General features: G+C 44.0%; 1 protein-coding gene across 1 annotated transcript in view; it reads right to left on the bottom strand.

Moving 5' to 3' along the window:
• Positions 1 to 9364: 9364 nt before the first annotated feature.
• The window catches only part of msh2 (mutS homolog 2 (E. coli)), a 117756-nt gene continuing 106405 nt past the window's right edge, over positions 9365 to 20715 (bottom strand). Inside the window, exons 14-16 of the mRNA XM_072511135.1 lie at positions 17487 to 17734; positions 11406 to 11578; positions 9365 to 9602 (exon numbers count right to left, since the gene is read on the bottom strand). Of these exons, the coding sequence (XP_072367236.1) occupies positions 9438 to 9602; positions 11406 to 11578; positions 17487 to 17734 (586 nt within the window). The 3' untranslated portion in view covers positions 9365 to 9437. The remainder of the gene's footprint in view (positions 9603 to 11405; positions 11579 to 17486; positions 17735 to 20715) is intronic.

Below are 20715 nucleotides of genomic sequence, written 5' to 3'. Positions count from 1 at the left end.
ACCTGCCCAAGCTTTTGATCATCTGCTCTTCTGTGCTCCTTATGTGGCTCAGTATCATGTTTTGTTGTAATTAAAGGTGTTATGTAAATACAAGTTGTCTTATGTGGTTGTAACCTATGGAAGCTAAAAGCTTGATGCAAGTAGCCTAGTTTCATTACTTCTTATGTAATTAGCAGAAGAAAAATAACAATTTTCAAATAACTGACCTGCAGTCTCTCCAAGCAAGCACAAAAGACAGATTTGAATTGTATTCTGGACTGGGAATTCAAATCTGTGTTTGATGGGGTGTGAGGAGAATAGAGATGTACTCATTATACCATTCTTGTGAAAACAAATACAAGGCAATAAAAGCCTACCTATCCATTGGGCCAGAGAGACAATAGGCAATGTTGTAATGCTGTGATACAGACTGCATTATCTCCTTTAACGAAAAGCTGCTTACATTTATAAACGGTGCCAATAATTTTATATATGAATGGAGACGGTGCAGTCCTCTGATATGAAATTGTTTCCCAGTCCTCAGACCTTTGTGAGATTGCCGTGTTTCCACAATACCAATTGATTAGAGGTGCAACTATCATTCCAGAAGCAGCGAAAGGACTTATCTTTTAAGGTATTTATTCTCGGTCACATCCAAGCCAGTCGACCTTTTATCATACGCATGTCAAACTGATTACTTGCTGGTCAAGTACCTTAGAGTGAGATGTCTACAGAACCATTGAGTCAACTGTACAGTTACGGGGTGATTGAAATTGGATTCTGCATCATTCTTCAGTGTTCAAAACAAAAGCATCATTAGGCGGCTATGTTTCCATGTAAATTAAGCCACTGAGATCTTGCCGATACAGGTCGGAACTAGACCTTAATGCCTGAAAATGCTGGATCTTATCCCCACAGGTTGTGTTATGAGATATCCATTATTGTTGTTTATTCCTTCAAGTATAATTTCACTGCACCATTCAAAAATATATTTTTTATAGTGAATAAATTGGTGTGCAGCAAATATGGTTCGCCATTAAATAACCCATAAAAGTTCTTTATTTTAACAAAAGGATATTAAAGCTTTAGTAAATATCAACTTTGAAACATACTTCAACAGCTATTTATAATCAAGCCGCATCCATTCTTCAATGAGTACAACAATCTCTTTTAAGATATAAAACAATCAAGAAGACCATTTGCTCAACCATGTTCATCTCTCCAACCCCTAATCCCTTTGATTGTGCTATCTTACCTTTGTTTTAAATTTACTTTTCACTCATTTGAATTTGTATCCTTTGGTTTTATTGAGCTGACTCAGCAAATACTCCAGCTTTGCCCAACCATTAGCATCTAATATTTCTTACCCACCCCCCCACCTCCTCCTCCAAGTGAGGTTGCTCATAATCATGATAAGCTGCACAAAAGACCTAGATAGTCACCCCCAGGTTTGGTGGGCGGAGATGGGAGAATTCCTGGCTCGGTGAACACAGCCTTTAACAGTGGCCTCTGCAAGTCGAATTTCAGTTCTGGGGTGGGGATTGGTATGGTGGATTGTAAATTGGGCTCCTGTCAAAGGAATCAGTGCAGAGGTTGCCTGGTGTGGAGGCGGGCTGGGCAGGAGACTGCTCTGGCATGGTGCTGAATTGAATTTGAAAACAGCTGTCACCCATCAGCCACCACCCATTTCCCAAGTCCCAACCATGACATCTCAAGCTCTCGACCGTCCCATGGCCTCTCATCTCTCATACCCACTATGCCCCCCACATCCTCGTGGCGCTTTATAGCCCTAGGTGTATCCAAACCTTTCACTCTGGGGGATGGTGGTGGGGGAGCATATTTAAAGGCTGGCACAAAAAGAAACTGAATTTGTTTTTAAAAAGCTGAGGTTTTAAGGAAAGAAACAATTGCTGATCAAAAATACAGCAATACTAGAGCAATATATATTTATGTTAAAAAAGTAATGAGAATGACTCACTCGCACACACATACTTGCTTCTCGGGCCCGCCTGGACCTTTCGTTCCCTGAGCCCGGCTGAACAGTTTTTTGTCAGCTTGACAACATCTTGACAGCTTGGCAGTTCTTTGACTGCATGACAGCTTTTTGACAGCATGACGATTCCTTGATAATTTGACATCTTTGACAGAATGAACGCTTGACAGTTTTAATTAGTTTACACAAAATCATGTTTACTTTTAGCAATCCCAACGGGTGCCTTACCTCTCCCAGGACCAGATCAAAAGGGGTACCTTAGCTCTCCAGAAGAGTACCCTGACTATTCAAACAAATCCATAATGTTCAGACCTCCTCCTACATTAACTAATCTGCACATTCCACAATCCTGACCTACCAAATCCCACTTCAGTGGAGTCAGCTGCTGATTTAAACAGCCAGCTGCCTCCGCGAACCGAGTGTGCGCAATACCTGATCTGACTCCATCCTGCCCTGTGAAAATTGAATATGTGTGGGTGTGAGACATAGGATTTCTGGGTTCCATCCATCCGTCCATCCATTTATTTTTAATTTTAAAAAAAATTTAAAGTACCCAATTATTTTTTTTCCAATTAAGGAGCAATTTAGTGTGGCCAATCCACCCAACCTGGGTTGTGGGGGTGAAACCCACGCAGGCACAGGGAGAACGTGCAAACTCCACAGGGACAGTGACCCAGGGCCGGGATTCGAACCTGGGTCCTCAGCGCCGTAGGCAGCAATGCTAACCACTGTGCCACCGTGCTGCCCCCATCCGTTCATCCATGAGAGAGAGAAAATTGACAGTACTCTGACTCCTGAGGTACATCATGTCACTCATTCTCCAATCAAGCAACTGTTGTTTACCATTCAACTTTCTATCTATCCTCCTACATTTCTTCTTACAGCATACATGAACAGGCCTAACAAGCTTCTGGTGAGATACCATATTGAGTGCTTTTCAAAATCTACCTTTACCACAACCACTGCACTCCTTTTGCCTATCAAATTGATCATTTCTTCAAAACAATCAACTTGAAATTATTTTCAACAAATCTATGTTGGTTCTCCTTGATTAGCCGACACATTTCTGAACGCTTACTAATTTCACTTCGCGTTGTAGAATTTGAATTTGGCCATATTGACAGTAACAGTTTATAGTTACGCACTTCATCCTTTTCTGCTTTATTTAATAATAATAATCAATTATCTTTATTGGTGTCACAAGTAGGCTTACATTAATAGTGCAATGATGTTGCTGTGAAAATCCCCTAGTCATCACACTCTGGCGTCTATTCGGGTACACTGAGAATTCAGAATGTCCAATTCACCTGACAAGCCTGTCTTTCGGGGCTTGTGGGAGGAAACTGGAGCACCCGGAGGAAACCCACGCAGACACGGGGAGAACATGTAGACTCCGCACAGACAGTGACACAAGCCAGGAATCGAACCGGGGACCCAGGCGCTGTGAAGCAACAGTGTTAACCACTGTGCTACTGTGTTGCCTTGGATGTATGGGGCGGGATTCTCAGTTTTACCAGCCCCCGGGGGTTTCCCGACGGTGTGGGGCTGCCCCACAATGGAAAACCCCATTGACCGGCCGGCGTAACGGAGAATCCCGCCGGCGGGTCGGGGCAGAAACATGCTTCAGTTTATATATTATGGGGGAATTGAAAAATTGGGGCCAGAGCCTCTGCTTATTTGTCCCTGATTCATTTTAACAACTGAGTATGCTTATTCACAGGACCCAGTATCTATCCACGCTGCTTTTTCTTTTAGCACCAACAATGTTTCTGCAGTTTTTTTGAACAAATACCACATATCCTCCTCAAACACACACATTCTCACTTCTGCCATTATTTGTAAATGCCAATGTAAAGCATGGTTAACTCGAGTGCCTTTCGAAGTTGATGGTTTTGTTAATGTAAACAAAAGTGCAGATTTGATGTTGATTTTCACCCATTGCCTTCCTATCTTTTCGGTGCTCTTTCCAAGAGCCGGTGCAGACTCAAAGGGCCGAATGGCCTCCTTCTGCACTGTAAATTCAATGATAATCTATGATTAATCTAGGACAAAGGTTCGGCACAACATCGTGGGCCGAAGGGCCTGTTCTGTGCTGTATTTTCTATGTTCTATGTTCTATGGTACTGGTTGTCAGATGTGCTCATGAATCCATGCAATGCTGATTGGCAGCCTGTTCGAAGGTAGAACTTTAATGGCCGTAATTGAAACAGTCCCAGTCGCTATAATAAATAATGACTGCTTCTGTCGGTAGGAATATCACATTAATGGATAAGACTTATGGTGACCCCCCCATAAGAGCAGTAATTACTGCAATGTGGATGCACAATTCTTGAGTTATAATCTTTTTATAGTCATAAATTTATTAAAAAGAAATTCTGCATTTCACTATTTATCAGTCCCAAATGAGTTGTAAAGTTTCAAGTAGAAAACAATATTAGGAGACCATGAAGACTCACTACTCTGGAGTCAAACTTTCTTGTTTGCTAATGTTTCAAGCAATTTACTTCCTCTACTGGTACGTATGGTTCTCGGAGGGTGCTGAGCGTTCTCTGCTATCTCACCCAAGGGTGGGTGTTTCTTAAGTAAACGAGACAATGAATGTCATTAGGGTATTCAATCATGTACCTCACCACAAACCAGTCCAATTCTATTCTAACTCAACAGCCATGCACTTAAAAACATGCGATGGAAACCTCTGCTTTGGAGACCCAGTCCGGAGGTTGGCAGGGAAGCTGGAGTGGTTCCTGTTGATGGCAGGATGCCACAATCTTCCACTTTTCAGTTCATTATGCAACTGAGAGGAGCTTGGCGAATTTCCGGGGGGGGGTGGGTTAGTTGCAGGATGTCAGTCACCCCGCCATTATCTCATGGGCTCGAAGGGAGCCCGACCAGTCATTCACTCAATGCAGCACAGGGGCTCCACTCTTCTGGAGTCCTTGTATCTCTGCAGCTAATGCTGGAGAAGCTGGGTAGATGTCAGCAACCACATACCAAGACACATGAAGGCACCTCCAGCTTTGCCTTTTGCTCGTCTCTAGATAAGAACACAACCGGCGATACACCCATGGTCAGACCAATGCTCTCCGTTGCAGTAGGCCCTGTTCACCACATCTTAGCCTTTTGGAGGCTCCGCTGCCTCTTGCTACTCAGGTCGTTGCTCCTCCTGGCCCTGTGCCAACTGGTGACAGACCCTCCTTCTCCTCATCTGGATGAGAGTCATTACCAAGGTATGGATAATCTGCATCATCAATATTTCAGTGGATCCGTGAACAAGTCAAAGTGATACATTTAGTGAGCCTGACCTTGACAGGTTTCCCTTCATTTCAAAGCCAGCAGGCCAGTGCTAAGACCTTTGCCTGGCCTGTCTAGTCATAGCAACCCCACCTCACCCCTTCCAGGTGAAGGATACTCTGGAGGAACAGAGATGAGTGTTCCTCCTGTTCATACATGACACTGCATACATTGCTCTTTAACCAGGGTGATGAGACCCATATGCACAAAGCTTCCCTCTGACACGATTCTGCTCGCCTGCACTACCTTTGAGACTGCAGAGAGACCACTGTCTTGGCAGCATAGAAAGACAAACCACAGGAGTCCTTGACAGGCATAACCATTCACCTGGGAGGATGGAGGTTTGGAATCACAAGCTGGCTGCATTCCACCAGTTGTGCCCCTTGGAGGCATCGACTTCCCTCCCCCATTGCTGCCTCTTACTGCAGCAGACAACAGCTGGCACAGAATGAATGGCAGCTCTACACCTTGCTGGGATCTCAATATCCTGAGCGTCTCACCATGGAGAATCCAATTGAGCATAGTTGACATCCAATTGTCTCATAATTATTAGTGCCCCCCATTAATCGGCCACTTGCACAAACCTTAAACCCCACCCACCCGAAAAAACTCTTCTCCTCAGATGTGATGCTTCCTGCAAAATAGGTCTGGATAAATGCAGGGTAGCCTGAATTTTGTTCGTGGCACTCCCAGGTGGCATACAATGCTCCCAACCACTAACTATCCTGCTGGTTTACTCCAAGTCAGACTGCTGTACTACAAGTGTGCAGCTGTAAGCGTCCTAGTCAGGGTTCATTCATGGGTGCACCCTGAGGTAGGTCGAAAGGCAAAAATGGTATTCATCAGTCATCCCTTGAGGCATTAAAGTAACCTGAGTCAATACAGAATGTCATGAGTAGCTAATGGTGCCAAGCTTGCGATATCTTATAAAGCCCTTTCTGCCTTAACTTGGTGGAGCCTGTTCCCACATCACAAAGTACATCGGTAGCAGCAATGGCTACATTTTCTTATGGAAAGCCCGTGATGGGCCATCTCTTCCAGTGTGAGCAACCAGTTGGACAACTATTACAGTTTGTACTCACCTGGCTGGTGAATATATCTCTTACAAGTGAAAGCAGCACCATCATACATCTCCTGCCTCAAAGAAGCAACTCCTGACCAGCCCACCTTTCTCCAACCGAGTTGTGTAACCCCACTGGACTTGCCTTTCCATTACTTCACAAGTCGATAGGTCCGACTCCTGTTATCCGGATTGGGAGCAAAAATTCAGCCCATTGTTTCCATCTCATCACTAATGACCACTTGAAGCAGAAGATACTGACAGCAATCCAGACTATGACCCCTAGTTTATTTCCATTTCCTATCCCAAAGGCATTGAAACAATTCTAATTTATTTTAGCCCTGATAATACAAAGACCCCAAAGAGTTACTTATCAGAACTGTCAGAGGAAATTAGGAGCAAAATAGCAGAACACAAAATATGCAGTTGTATTTAGTGTTGTGCATTAAGCCTGGTCAGTTTAAATTTTAAAAAAAGAAAAAAAGAAACAAATGGCCTATTTTGATACATCGCTCTTAACACAGCTCAATTTGTTTAAGCAGCTCCCAACTGCTCCACTCTTCATGGTCCTAAATTTGATTTATTTCTTTGTTGACACAGCTTAACATGAACGAGCCGTTTGAATTATTTAAACTTGCAGAACAAGTGGAAGCAAACAGTCTGGAGATGTCAGGTCAGCAAGTTAATGAGGTTGGGATGGACGAGACCTTGGCTGTGTCAGGTCTCCATGCCAAGGGCTATTATAGTTTCACTTCAGTGCCATTTAATATCTCTAGCATGGGTTGGCAGAATTCCATCATCAAAATCAATTTTTCCCCCTGAAATTAAATTTTTAAAAAGCAAAAAATTACATCCTCAAACAGGCCAAAACACTGGAGTGAGAATCAAATGTTTAACAATTAATCAGGGACAAATTTATGATAAGAGTTTTTAAAAACCAAACACTATACTCCAGAACAATTAAATACTAACCAAGAAAATCAATTTTCAATTAAATCTATTCACAAAACGTAGATTGAATGTATGTTTAAATAAATGTGGATTTTACAATGTCTTTAATTATTAATTAATTATTAAGATTAAAGAGATATGACATTGAAGCTGTTCGTCTGAATGGAGTTGGAAGACAGGTCTGCGTGCATCAGAAGGGATTTGCTTTCAACTGGAATAGGTCAATGAGTTAGAGTGGACATTCCAAAGATCAGGTGTAAATAACCTATGACTTGGGAAATATGTGAGACAAAGACGACGTGGGGTTATCTGCTATGACAAGACTGTGATTTATATTCCTAATGAAGCTGATGGAAATAAAAATCAGGCTATTTCTATATGGAGCAGGTGGTGCACAATCAGTTCCAGCCTTTCAGTGGGGCACGGTTCCATAGACATTGTTACAATTTCTACACTGGAAAAGAGATGAATTGCCCAAACGACCAATGGAAATGAAATCTTGTCCACTGGGTTAAGATTTTTACTGTAGCTAAAATCCACACAAATCAAACATTAATTAACAGGCAACTAATACAAATGAGTGTTCAGAAGACGTCATATTCGGCTTGAAACTAAATGGGAACAAGTCCCATAGCGAGCGCATTTAGCCGCGTGTTTCCCAGCTCTCGCAACGCCAAAAAACACAAAGCTATACAACGGCACTCTTATTACATAAGGGGCCTCAGCGGGGCATGCGCAGCCAAGCCGCATATAGCACCATTCGCCACACCGAGGAGCTCTGCTCGCTGGGAGTCCTCAGTGTAGTGAGAGATCGGGGCACCATTTTTAAATGGCATCCTGATCTCAGAGGCTCGCCCCCAATGCAATTTTCTCTGTAAACACTGTGAAGACTGCGCCCATCATATTTGTCCCATGTCACAAACTGCATTCCCTTGCCAAATAATATATACCCTTCTCTAGCCAATGTTTCAGAATGAACAAGACTGTTCTCAGCCTGTGCTCTCGGCACTGTTTGACTCAGCTGAGCTCCCAATGCCTCTTCCACAAAGACTGCACATCTCCACGTCTCCAGCATCACCTGTCTCCACCCATCTATTGAAACTAGACTCAGGACTCAACTATTCAAATACTCTTTTTTTGTCCAACTTCAGTTCATCCAAATTTCTGTCCACATTATCCCACATCAAGCTACCATTTGCCAGTCTTCCAGTCAGCTGAGACCTTGGATTTAAAATTCTCATGTTTAAAGACCATTATATGGCCGTACTTCTTCCATCTCTGTAATCTCTCCCAGCCCACAACCTTCAGATTCCGATCACTTGTGAATTTGTCTCTTCCTTCATGCAACTATCGCCGGCCATGCTTTGATAAGATACTTGGGAATTCTGTACCTAAACCCCTACATTTCCCTCTCCTCCTATCCTTAAAACTTCATCTCTTTTAATCACCCCCTCCTAATATGCCCTCCATTGGTTCATTTCTTTTAATTACATTTCCATGAAGCATCTTTTCCCCTGGTTAAGGTGTAATGAGTTCCAGCATTTGCAGTTTTTCCCTTTCATTTTACTGCACATCACAGGCTGTCGGCCATCTAATTTGTTCAAGTCACAAAAGAAACAAACAACAGGAGATTTTTATTAATTTTATTGAAAATCTCATCTTTCAGAAGAAAATTAATTATAAAATTAAATGCAGTGTGGACTCACATCGCAGCTACAGTATGCAGCATAAATGGTATCACGCAGAGCTTGGCAAGAACAGCACTCCTCCAAACTGTGTCCCATTTTACATCTGAATTCAATGTGGGAATTGTTGACACATATGGCTGCTGAACTCACGAAAAAGGCTGGCCTTACCATTTCCCAAAAAACATGTTTTTCTTGCTCTCAAGATAATAACCACCCCATTACAATTTATGAACTAGACACTTCACATGTTCAGAGAGGCAATAACATACAGTGTTGACTGTGAAGGAAGGAACTACACCTTCATCTCCATGACTGGCCATGCAGTGGATGGCATCCACGTTATAGATACTTTTGTTCTCCTCACGCCTCTCTTCTCCCCCCCCCCCCCCCCCCACCCCCCACCACCCGCTTCCCCATCACATTTAAAACTATACACCTCAGTATATTCTGTGAAGTTAACTTTAAAACCATGAGCTTATGCCATGGATCTTGAGATAATTTCGTTGATAAAACCATTATTCTGTGCTAGCACTTCAGACTTTAGCTTCATTAACTTCTGCTTTAAGTCTTCCTCAGACATATCAGTAATGGGTAAAGCTCTGATTTTTGACAGAAATTCGGCAATGATCCTTTCACCATCCTACAAAATAGAAGGGAAAATATTATTTATGTTGTTGAATTACAGTATGCCCCTCGGGCCACAATGCTCTATTACTCTTTAATTATGTATTAATTGGTACCTCAGATATGACCACACAGATACTAAGCATTCCAGGCAAATTAATTTCCCCAGTGGGTCTACTGTTGCATTAAATTACCCCACAAAATATTGCCCACGACCGACTCTTCCCCATGAACATTTTCAGTGGCCTGACGCCTACAGAAAAGACTGATTAACATTCTCAGTCTGTGCAATCATAATATTGTAACCAGGGGCTGGTTTAGCACACTGGGCTAAATCGCTGGCTTTTAAAGCAGACCAAGGCAGGCCAGCAGCACTGTTCGATTCCCGTCCCAGCCTCCCTGAACAGGCACCGGAAAGTGGCGACTAGGGGCTTTTCACAGTAACTTCATTGAAGCCTACTTGTGACAATAAGCGATTTTCATTTCATTTCACCACTAACGCTGAAGAAAGTTGCAATTTTAAAAGGAAGGACAAGAGTCTGAGGGTACTGTTTAGCACAGGGCTAAATCGCTGGCTTTGAAAGTAGACCAAGGCTGGCCAGCAGCACGGTTCAATTCCCGTAACAGCCTCCCCGAACAGGCGCCGGAATGTGGCGACTAGGGGCTTTTCACAGTAACTTCATTGAAGCCTACTTGTGACAATAAGCGATTTTCATTTCATTTCATTTCACTAGTACCAATTTCCAAGATCACATTATTGCAATTAAAAATAATTAACATCTTTTTATTTGGCAATGTTTGGTTGAAATTATTTGTTTAAATAATTTATTGGCAGGTGGTTTTTCAGCTACGGGGTACCTAGCTCCAACTTTTGCTCCACCAGAGCGAAGAGTTCCTGTACAGGTAGGCCTAATGATTAAGGTGGTCATGATGACTAATTCCACTCTACTGGGTCACTAAGTGGTCACCTGGATTGAAATCCTGAAAAAGATTCTGGGCCCCATGTACAAAAACTGTACTCCTGGCTCAGGTTTTTACAAAGTGAACATTCCTCTCTACAAGTAGTTTTTGATGAAACAAGAGAATATGGCAGTTGAAATCCAATGTGACACGAGTACAATGCATGTCACCCTCTTCCTGCTGACTTCTGGGGTCCTCATTTCATTGGATTTCATGGAGATTGAACCACAGGATAAAACTCTGCACGATTAATTAGACTGAGATGGCCCATGTGGAGATAATCATATCATAGAATTTACAGTGCAGAAGGAGGCCATTCGGCCCATCGAGTCTGCACCGGCTCTTGGAAAGAGCACCCTACCCAAGGTCAACACCGCCACCCTATCCCCATAACCCAGTAACCCCACCCAACACTAAGGGCAATTTTGGACACTAAGGACAATTTATCATGGCCAATCCACCTAACCTGCACATCTTTGGACTCTGGGAGGAAACCAGAACACCCGGAGGAAACCCACGCACACACGGGGAGGATATGCAGACTCCGCACAGACAGTGACCCAAGCCGGAATCGAACCTGGGACCCTGGAGCTGTGAAGCAATTGTGCTATCCACATGGCTACCGTGCTGCCCCATATCATACTGATCATGGTACAAAGTATCCTTCTGGTCATGTTTGAAGTACTTAAGACAGAGTAGGATCCACCCAATTCTGTATATGATCTTTGAGTACTTAATGGTAATGCTGAGTCCATTGTAGAAGTGCTCCCCTTCTCAGCACTGATATTCCTCACTTCTGAAATGTAAAATAATTCTGAATAATTCAGAGTGTCTAAGCTCCCTTTGTTCAGTCACAGACCTGCTTTTCTTGGCGGGATTTCTTAGCTGCAGGCCCTTCGTCAGAATCTTCAGAGTTCCCTATAGTTTGGAACGCCTCGAGCTCCATGGCTTTCTCTTTAGCACTTTGAATAACATGTTTAGGAAACTGAGCAAGCTCAGCCACATGAATCCCAAAACTCTGGTCACAAACACCTGCAAATAAAATTTGAAACATGTTTAAAGCGTTCAATACCATACAATTACTGGGTGCCACGAGGTTAAGAGTGCGATCATGGAAGTTGTAACAATGAAAAGCTTAATTTCCCGTGTTCTGGAATTCAAATTATGCACTGTTCATATAAACAAAGCTTAGCAAGAATTTGCCGGACATTAATGCAGTTTCCACGAGTTGGCAATAGCACAATTGGTCAGATGAACCAAATTATAGTATAGTTTCAATTTATAGGAATTCAATAAGGTTCCAGGATCCAGCAACAACTGAAACTTGAACTGCTGAATGAATGTAAGTATCCAAAAAAGAATCTCAGAAATGGTTACAGCACTGAAATAGGCCATTCAGCCCATTCAGTCCACATGTAGACTTTAGCTTAAACTGCTAGCCTCTGGTTCTCAACCCTTCCATCAAGGGGAACAGTTTTCCCCATCTACTTTGTCTGGAACCCTCATGATTTTGAACACCTCTATTAAATCTCCTCTTAACTGTCTAATTTCTAAGGAACATTTCAGCTGGTACTTCGCTGGGAAGTGGAGCTCCAGGCTGAGGGAAATTATGCCCTGCAAACACATTGCACTACTGGGAAGCACGACACTTAAGTAGCTGAAACGATCTATGTTTACAGCAAATGGCCAGTTAATATCCTTGGCACGATTCTATGCACCTCCTTTGCTTATTCATCAGCAATTCATCAAGCAACTGCAGGACCTACAAAGTTAGCACTGCGTTATTAACATTTAAACATTACTGTAGATGATGACATGTTTAAAAATTCAAACTGGTGGACTTCGACAAGTATTAGTTGGTCTTCTAGCTAGAAAAGCTCCTGAAGTTTCAGGTCAGGGGCAGGATATTTATTATTAGCGTTGAGCATTTACAAGCTATAAGAATACGGGGGGGGGGGGGGGGGGGGTGGGGCTGAAAAAGGAAAATACTGAGGCTTCCATCTTTGCCAAAATAAACTGATTTCCGAAATCCAGTTGAGATGTAAAATACAAAACAAAAGCTAATGCGACCCTCCTGAAGTTGTGGTACTGTGCCATACAAGTCATTTCTCGATTAGCTAGCACGTCTTTGCAGAGGAGACTGGAGGTGATCATTTTAAGTTCTGGCATTGCCTGCTGTACTGCATATTTAGAGGTCAGCCACATCCTTATTGGAAGTGTCCTATCCACTGTTAGAAAGAATCAGTTTATAGCTAATGGTTATGCTCCACTAGTTTGGTTCTCAGTACCCGACTGCAGTAATAGTGCAAAAGAACTAAAGGCTCTCCCCCCGGTCCCAACTGGAAACAAAGAAACTGAATAGTTCTGAAGAAAATATAGGAAAATAAACACCCTCAATGACAATGCATAATCCTCTCTGCCATCCTACTGCATCACTTCTGCATATCATAGCATTTCAGTACTTTTAATTCATTTTATTTTAACCAAAATAAAACTCTCACAAATTGAACACCAATTCTGGGTGAATTGCTGACAATAGATTTTTTAAAATTTCTATGTTTTTGTTGGGGCACAACCTGTCCAGGTCACACCTTCCCCCGAATCAGTCCCAATCCCTCGGGAATCTAAATCCCTCCCACCAAAACCAACTCTCCAGCCACACATTCATCTGGTCTACTCTCCTATGCCTGATCTCGCGCTAGCATAGATTATCATATCATAGAATTTACAGTGCAGAAGGAGGCCATTCGGCCCATCGAGTCTGCACCGGCTCTTGGAAAGAGCACACTACCCAAGGTCAACATCTCCACCCCATCCCCACAACCCAGCAACCCCACCCAACACTAAGGGCAATTTTGGACACTAAGGGCAATTTATCATGGCCAATCCACCTAACCTGCACATCTTTGGACTGTGGGAGGAAACCGGAGCACCCGGAGGAAACCCACGCACACACGGGGAGGATGTGCAGACTCCGCACAGACGGTGACCCAAGCCGGAATCGAACCTGGGACCCTGGAGCTGTGAAGCAATTGTGCTATCCACAATGCTACCGTGTTGCCGCATGCGGCACTGGGAGTAAGGAATAGAATAAATGAATATTCCACATTTGTTCCGATTTCCAGAACCTCAAGTCCGTGATAAAAGCATTCTAGAGGGAAGCAGATTAAGCGATTTGAGTAAAACCTATTGTGATAGCCTCCTGTCCAGCTCATATAAAACAGAAAGATTGGTACTTCAAAATTCAAATTCAAACTCAAAGTACCCATTACAGACCAACAATCAACAACACAAACAGAATCCGAACAATATTGTCAAATGAGTTGACTCGATATAGTCTGAAGCCAAGTTCGGAAACTATAATGGTCTGGTCAGATTACAGCTTCAATATTGCATTCATTACGAGCTGCCAACTCACGAGGTTAGGCTCTAAACCATTGAAATGGTAGAGAAAGCAACAAGACTGACTCTTAATATTAGAAGACTGAGTTGAGAAAAAGACTTCTGAAATTTGAAGGGAAGCAAATGAGCAGACATTTTGCACAGGAATCTAAGATTAAATGATAGAAAAAGTTAATCCTCATGACTACTTCAATTAACCCAGGATAAGGGAGCTTGGTACAAACTGGTAAAATGCAAACTCAGAAAATGCTGACAATACTTGTAGAAATAAAAACTCAAAATATTCATGAGGCAGTTCGAGGCCATGGTGGCCAGGAACAGGGAGGAGAGCCCGGAGGGTGTTATGGAAAAATTAACTACAATATGGAAATGTGTTCTCCTTCATCTTTAGTTTTCACATATGATGATTGACCACATAAATAAGGTACAGGTGGGACAGCCGACAGCCAAGAACCAAGGGGGCAGAAAGCCAAAAGGGGAAAAGTTGGGGGGGGGGGGGAGAGAGAAAAACAAATTGAAGTTGAAGCAACCTGATAGGAGTGGAGGAGGAGGAGGGTGAGAACTGAATCGACAGCTTTGAGGTCTTATGAAGGCAAAATATATTAACAAGCACAAGATGTTTGGGCTGTGTGCAGCAGATGCAGCTTCGAAGACACTCTGAACTCAACATGTTGTTCTTAGTTACAAATGTTCCCGTCCCACATTAATTATATGCTTCAAAATGAGGGGGCCTACACAGACTTGCTGGGCTTTAAATTACCCAGCACCAACTGCTTTCCTGAAATGGTGACACTCTCACAAACGTTCAGAATGAGCTGAACCCCAGGTCTCCAATCCTCCCACTCTAGCTGTGTGTTACTCATCCTGCTTTTATTAGTCAACAGTAATTACCTTGTGTCATATCCATTTATAAAACACGGGGCCACTGGCGGCATTTTTAAAACAATTAGGATTAACATTTTTATCCAATTTGTTCTGCCTCGAAGTTTTAATGTCACATTCAACCACTGATAAATCCGGCTGAGGCAATGGCATGAACCAGTTGCTGGACACAAGTGCCGGAAGCAGCCAATCAGCAGCACTAGAAACCCCGTCATCTACTCTTTGCACTGCTGCACTGAACTGTTTCTCTATTACAATGAATTGCACCAAAAAAGAAACGTTTATATTGATGGCAATAAATTTGTACTGCTTCCTCCCCCCCACCCCCCACCAATGTTTTAGATGAAAACAAATATTTGTCATTTTAAATATCAAAACTTCACTCCTCCATGAAGCTTTGTGAATTCAGGAGTGTGACAGTCAAATTTGTTAGATTCAACAGTAGTATACATTTACAGGTCGTGTTTCCCTTCAAGTCCTGTTGGACATTTATTAAAATAGGTCAGTAGCTGTGCCAGTAGTGGGTACGATAGTAAATCAGCCAGAGACCCACAGGCACAAGTAGAACCTCTGGGACGGGTATTGAAATGTTCAGCCCAAATGTCAATGGAAAAATGACATTATCGAAAGATTTCCAAAACTATGGGCACGATTCAACAGAAAATTTCTAAGTCGTTTTGGTCGTATTTGGCAAGGTGTTTCTCGACGGCCGCGTTGGCGAGATCGCGGCCCGTATTCAATGGTACTTATGCAAAAATAAGCCCCACGTGAATCTCTCCATTACTGGTTGTCTCGCCGCCTGTTTCGACGGATGGCGCCTCAGCGCCTCGCCGCTAACGTGGGGAAGCTGCTTCTAAATAGTCCCTCACCACCAGTCAACACACAAGCATGGCAGCATGCTGACCTGCTCCTCGCTTTGCCAATGCCAACCTGGCCAGCCTTCTCGACGCCGCAATGTGTGACGGGATATCCTGTTCCCTTGAGGGGGCTGCAGGCCCAGCAGCAGGAACAGCAATGCCGCCTGGAAGGCAGTGGCAGCAGCTGTCAGTGCGGGCAGCATGACCAGCGTCCAATGTTGGAAGACCAACCACCTCAACCGAGCTGCAAGGGTAAGTTATCATTTTTCTCTTGGCATCAGTTCCACCTGCTACCCCTCAAATTCCCAAAGCCTCCCCCTCACAGATCACTGGCTCACACCCTCCCACATCTGATGCTCAGAATACACTGGCACCCAACCAGCACAACCCCTTCATGTCCAGGTGCGGTGCCCACACATGACACCTGCTACAGACCTCCCTGACCCATCAGGTATGCGGCTCACAATGCCCTCTTTGTCTCTGCAGGAGAAGACAGCCCATAATAAGCAGGAAGGGCCAAGACGGGGCGGAATCCTGGAGATTCGAGCACTCACCCTCTATGAGGAATGGTCCCTGGACGTCGTGGGATTGACCGAGGAGTGAGCATTATCAAAAGATTTCTAAAACTATGGGCACTAGTTGACCTGCGCCAGAGAGGGGAGGATCCGCTGCCCCTTCACCCAAATAACCCGTCTCAAGTGAGTTGTTCATGTCAGATAAAATCATCCTTCCCTCTCTCAGACCACATGTCCGTTGTCTCGCAGGTTCTCAATCTGATGAGGCCGGTCCATCTGGAGTCGTTCCCCTCTCCCCAAGAGACCACCTCAGAGGAGAGCTCCAAGGAAACCAGCGAGGCATCACCTCCACTTTCCATCTCGATGGGCAACGTCAGTGGACAAGCTTCTGGGGCACAATCTGGTGAGCACCACACAATTGCTGATACATATCAGGTGGAGGCAGAACATCCAAGGGAGACAGCAGTCGGAGATCTGACCTGGAACTCTTCAGCCCCACCCCCCGACGAAGCCCAGCCACCCCAGCACTGGGGCAGCAGCTCCGGTGCCCTTGAACTGCATGCCGGAAAATGGAAATGACTACTCGCCTCCCCTCAGCAGCTATTGCACCAGCCTCAGGTTTTTATAAAGGAGAACTGAACAACATCCAGATGATTTCTCGTGGGTGAGTCAAAGTAATTCCTGGGAGGCCGCTGCATTCAACTTCAATCTCACAAATGAGATTGAAATTAATGCAAATGAGGGTTAATGATAATCTCGCCATCTTTGTGCGAGACCCGGAGCTCGCCATCGACAACGGGCCACGTGAATTGCAAACTGGTTCGCGCTCGGCGCCAATCAGGGTTTTGGCCTTTCCTGCTATTTACCCAGTGCGTGCTGATCTGCGCCAGGCGCAAGGCAGTGGCTGAATCACACCCTTTATCTTGTAGCGAGGACCTCATTTATTGTGGAATGAAATTGTTCCACCCAAAGGTACATTTTGTCCATTAGTCTTTTCAGAAGAGACAAACCCAATAAAATTCTGAGAAGGGGGCAAATGTAAAGGTATTGCCTTGTCTGTAGGGATATATTTTGTAAAATACATGAAAGGAAATCACTCACTCACTAATGCAGAAAGCGGTTTATGTGGCACAATTAACCAGCAATCTGCTGCACTCTTGTAGACCAATTGGAACCTTTGGAATATGCATGATTATCATTAACCTGTTCTACGCAATACGAATTAGAGAATAGAGTAACAATCATTTCAAACAGAGTTGGTGCCGCTATATGTTCGTGCTTTACCTTTCTTTACACGGTACAACATGGTTAGTGTTTCATCTGTGGTTAGCGCAGTCACATGCAAGTTGTTGACTGTTGCCACTTGGTCAGCCAGGGCAGTCAACTCGTGGAAATGAGTGGCAAACATACAAAATGCACAAATCTTGGTGGAAATGTATTCTGATATGGCCCAGGCCAGGCCAAAACCATCGTATGTAGAGGTGCCTCTTCCCAATTCATCGATGATAATTAGGGAGTGTTCAGTCGCTGATCTGGGAAACAATAATAATGTTAAAGTTAGTGCCTCCTCTTCTGGGGCCCAAAAGGTGAGTCAAATTCAACCATCCAAAGTTACATGTATATTATTCATAATGGTTTTCTACCCTTGCTGAACACCTACATTCTACTTGGCAGGTTACAAGAAAAGAAACTCCTGTAGCCTCCTATCTCTCCTCAGAGCAATCTGAATTTTCTTCCTGTTAGTACTGAATCCTGCAGACGAGCCAACACCTATCCCCTGCAATTTCACTGTCCTGAAATCAAGACTTGACAAGTTGGGGGCGATTTTCAGCCTGCGTTCGCTGTCAGCGAGAACGGCGAAGTGGAAGGAAAATCCCATGAGAATCGGAAAACGCAATTTGTGTCGGCATGATCGCGTTTTCCGATTTCCAGGTCCCTACACCAGTGACATAATGAGGTTCACGCCTAGAAAGGGCGGGACCCTCACTTAAATACATTTTAATATACTTACCGAGCCTCTCCCGCCACGATTCCCACCTCACTGAATATTCATAGCTCGCCGATGTGGTTTACAACAGGGTTTGGAAAACGAGAATCAGTCGAGGAGGTACTGCCCGGGGGCACATGAGTATAGCCCCGGGAGAGGGGAGGGGGACACGAAAAGCCATTCTCGGGCACTGTGACAGGGGCGGACCATCTGGGGGGCGCAGTTGCAGCAGATTCCATCTACTTTATGTGTCTTGGGTGGGGGGTGGGGGAAGAGAGAGAGAGAGAGAGAGAGAGAGAGAGAGAGAGCGCTGATGAGGGCGGTGGGGTAGAGCTGGTGGTTGGGGAGGAACTATCCCCGTCTTTCTATTCTACCCCACCTCCTTTGCCTGCCTCTCCAACTATATAATTTATTACATTTCCAAACCTCTTCAGTTCTGCAGAAGTCATATAGACTCGAAATGTTAACTTTGTTTCTCTCTACATAGATGCTGCCAGAGCCGCTGAGTTTATCCAGTATTTTCTGTTTTTATTTATGGTAGAATTTCCTATGTGGACAGCTTTGTACGTTAGCTTCTGTCCTCAAGAGCAGTGAAGTCTTTGTCTCAGGATAAGAGGACAGCCATTTAGGAAGGAGATCATGAGAAGCATCGTTACTCAGTCGCAAATCAGTGGAGCGAAGATCATAAATAGGAGCACAATTCTCTACCTTATAGGGCTGGGTGCGCTATTGTTGAGTCAAAAATCTAGCAATCCCATTCTTGAATAGAATGTCAAATCAATCAAGGGATAAGACAGGAATGTGAGGTTGATGTAGAAGTTCAGCCATAATCTTATTGAATGGCAGAGTGGGTCTCAAGGCTATGGCCTACTCCTATTTCTAATGTGCTTATGAGTCAGGGCTCTGGGTTCACGGTAGCACAGGGTCCCAGGTTCGAGCGGAGTCTGCACGCTCTCCCAGTGTCTGCGTGGGTTTCCTCCTGGTGCGCTGGTTTACTCCCCAGTCCAAAGATGTGCAGGTTAGGTGGATTGGCCATGCTAAATTGCCCTTAGTGTCCAAAAAGGTTGCTGGGTTACAGGGATAGGGTGGAGGCGGGGGCTTAAGTAGGGTGCTCTTTCCAAGGGCTGGTGCAGACCGAATGGCCTCCTTCTGCACTGCAAATTGTGTGATTCAGGAGCGTTTATTCAGCAAGAATTGGGCTATGAACATTTTATTCAAGAAAGGAAGAACCTGGATCTTATTTGAACATGCTGAGAATTTTATTAGGCAATCCAAAATCAATGAAAAGCGTAAAATATAGCATCAGCCTGGGAGATTTTCAATTATCTGTCCGGGTAGGGTGTCGTCTGTTGCAGCAGATAATTAAAGTTTCACTGCATGCCTTTTTGGATTTATTCCATGGAAACCATTTGCAGAACTGCTGACTCAATGCCCCAAATCAGATCTTTGTGAACAAAATGCTGACAAGATTAGCTCCTATTCTCATCTTGTACTAACAGAAGCCACAAACACAGGCTAAGTGCAGCATTGATCTCCCTGTGGGACGCATGGAGTATGAGCTCCCCCAGGTAGGGAGCGGAGGCACCGCCTGGGGCTCATTATGTACAAATGTAAATGCTGGTCCAAAGCAGAGCCCTGTGTGGTGAGTTCTCCCAGCAAGGACTGTACTGGGGCGATATGCTGCTTTGAGCAGAACTCTGTAAATAGTTTATTACCACCAGCGTCCTCAAGTTACCAAAGTAGGAACGTTAGTTATGAAGAGAACATGAGGAGTCTGCAAAGGTATCTGGAAAAGTTTAGGGTGTGGGTAGAAATTTAGCAGATGGAGCTTAATGTGAAAAAATATGAATGTGTCCACTGTGGCAAGAAGAATGGAAAAGCAGCATATTATTTAAATGGCGAGAGATTGCAGAATTCTGAGATACAGAGGGATCTGGGTACATGAATCACAAAAAGTTAGGATGCAGGTTCAGCAAGCGATTAAGAAAACAAATGGAATGTTGACATTTATTACAAGAATAAATATAAAGATAGGGATGTTTTGTTACAGTTGTACAGGGTCTTGGGGAAGACTACATCTGGAGTACTGTATACAGTTTTGACCTCCTTACTTATAAAAGGATATAAATGCATTACAAGCAGTTCAAAGAAATCTCACTTAACAGATATCAGGGGTTATGGGGAAAGATTGGTCAGGCTGCGTCTGTACCCATTGGAGTTTAGAAGACTGAGAAGTGATCTTATTGAAGCATACAAGATCCAGATGGACTTGACATGGTAAATGCTTAAAGGGTGGGAGACACTATGACGAGGGGAAATAAGGTCTCTCAATTAAGTTGGAGAGGAGAAGAATTATTTTATCTCAGGAGGGTGTGAATATTTGGAACTCTGCTCCCCAGAGTGGTGGAAGCAGGGCTAGATCTTGACTAATAAGGGAGTCAAAGGTTATCGGGGGTAGGCAGAATGTGGAGTTCGGGGCTGCACGGTGGTGCAGTGGTTAATGCTGTTGCCTCACGACGCCGAGGA

Source organism: Scyliorhinus torazame, chromosome 1, assembly GCF_047496885.1.
Source record: "Scyliorhinus torazame isolate Kashiwa2021f chromosome 1, sScyTor2.1, whole genome shotgun sequence".
NCBI lineage: Eukaryota > Metazoa > Chordata > Chondrichthyes > Carcharhiniformes > Scyliorhinidae > Scyliorhinus > Scyliorhinus torazame.
Note: the sequence above shows the minus strand (reverse complement) of the source record. Positions and strands in the feature narration are given on the sequence as shown.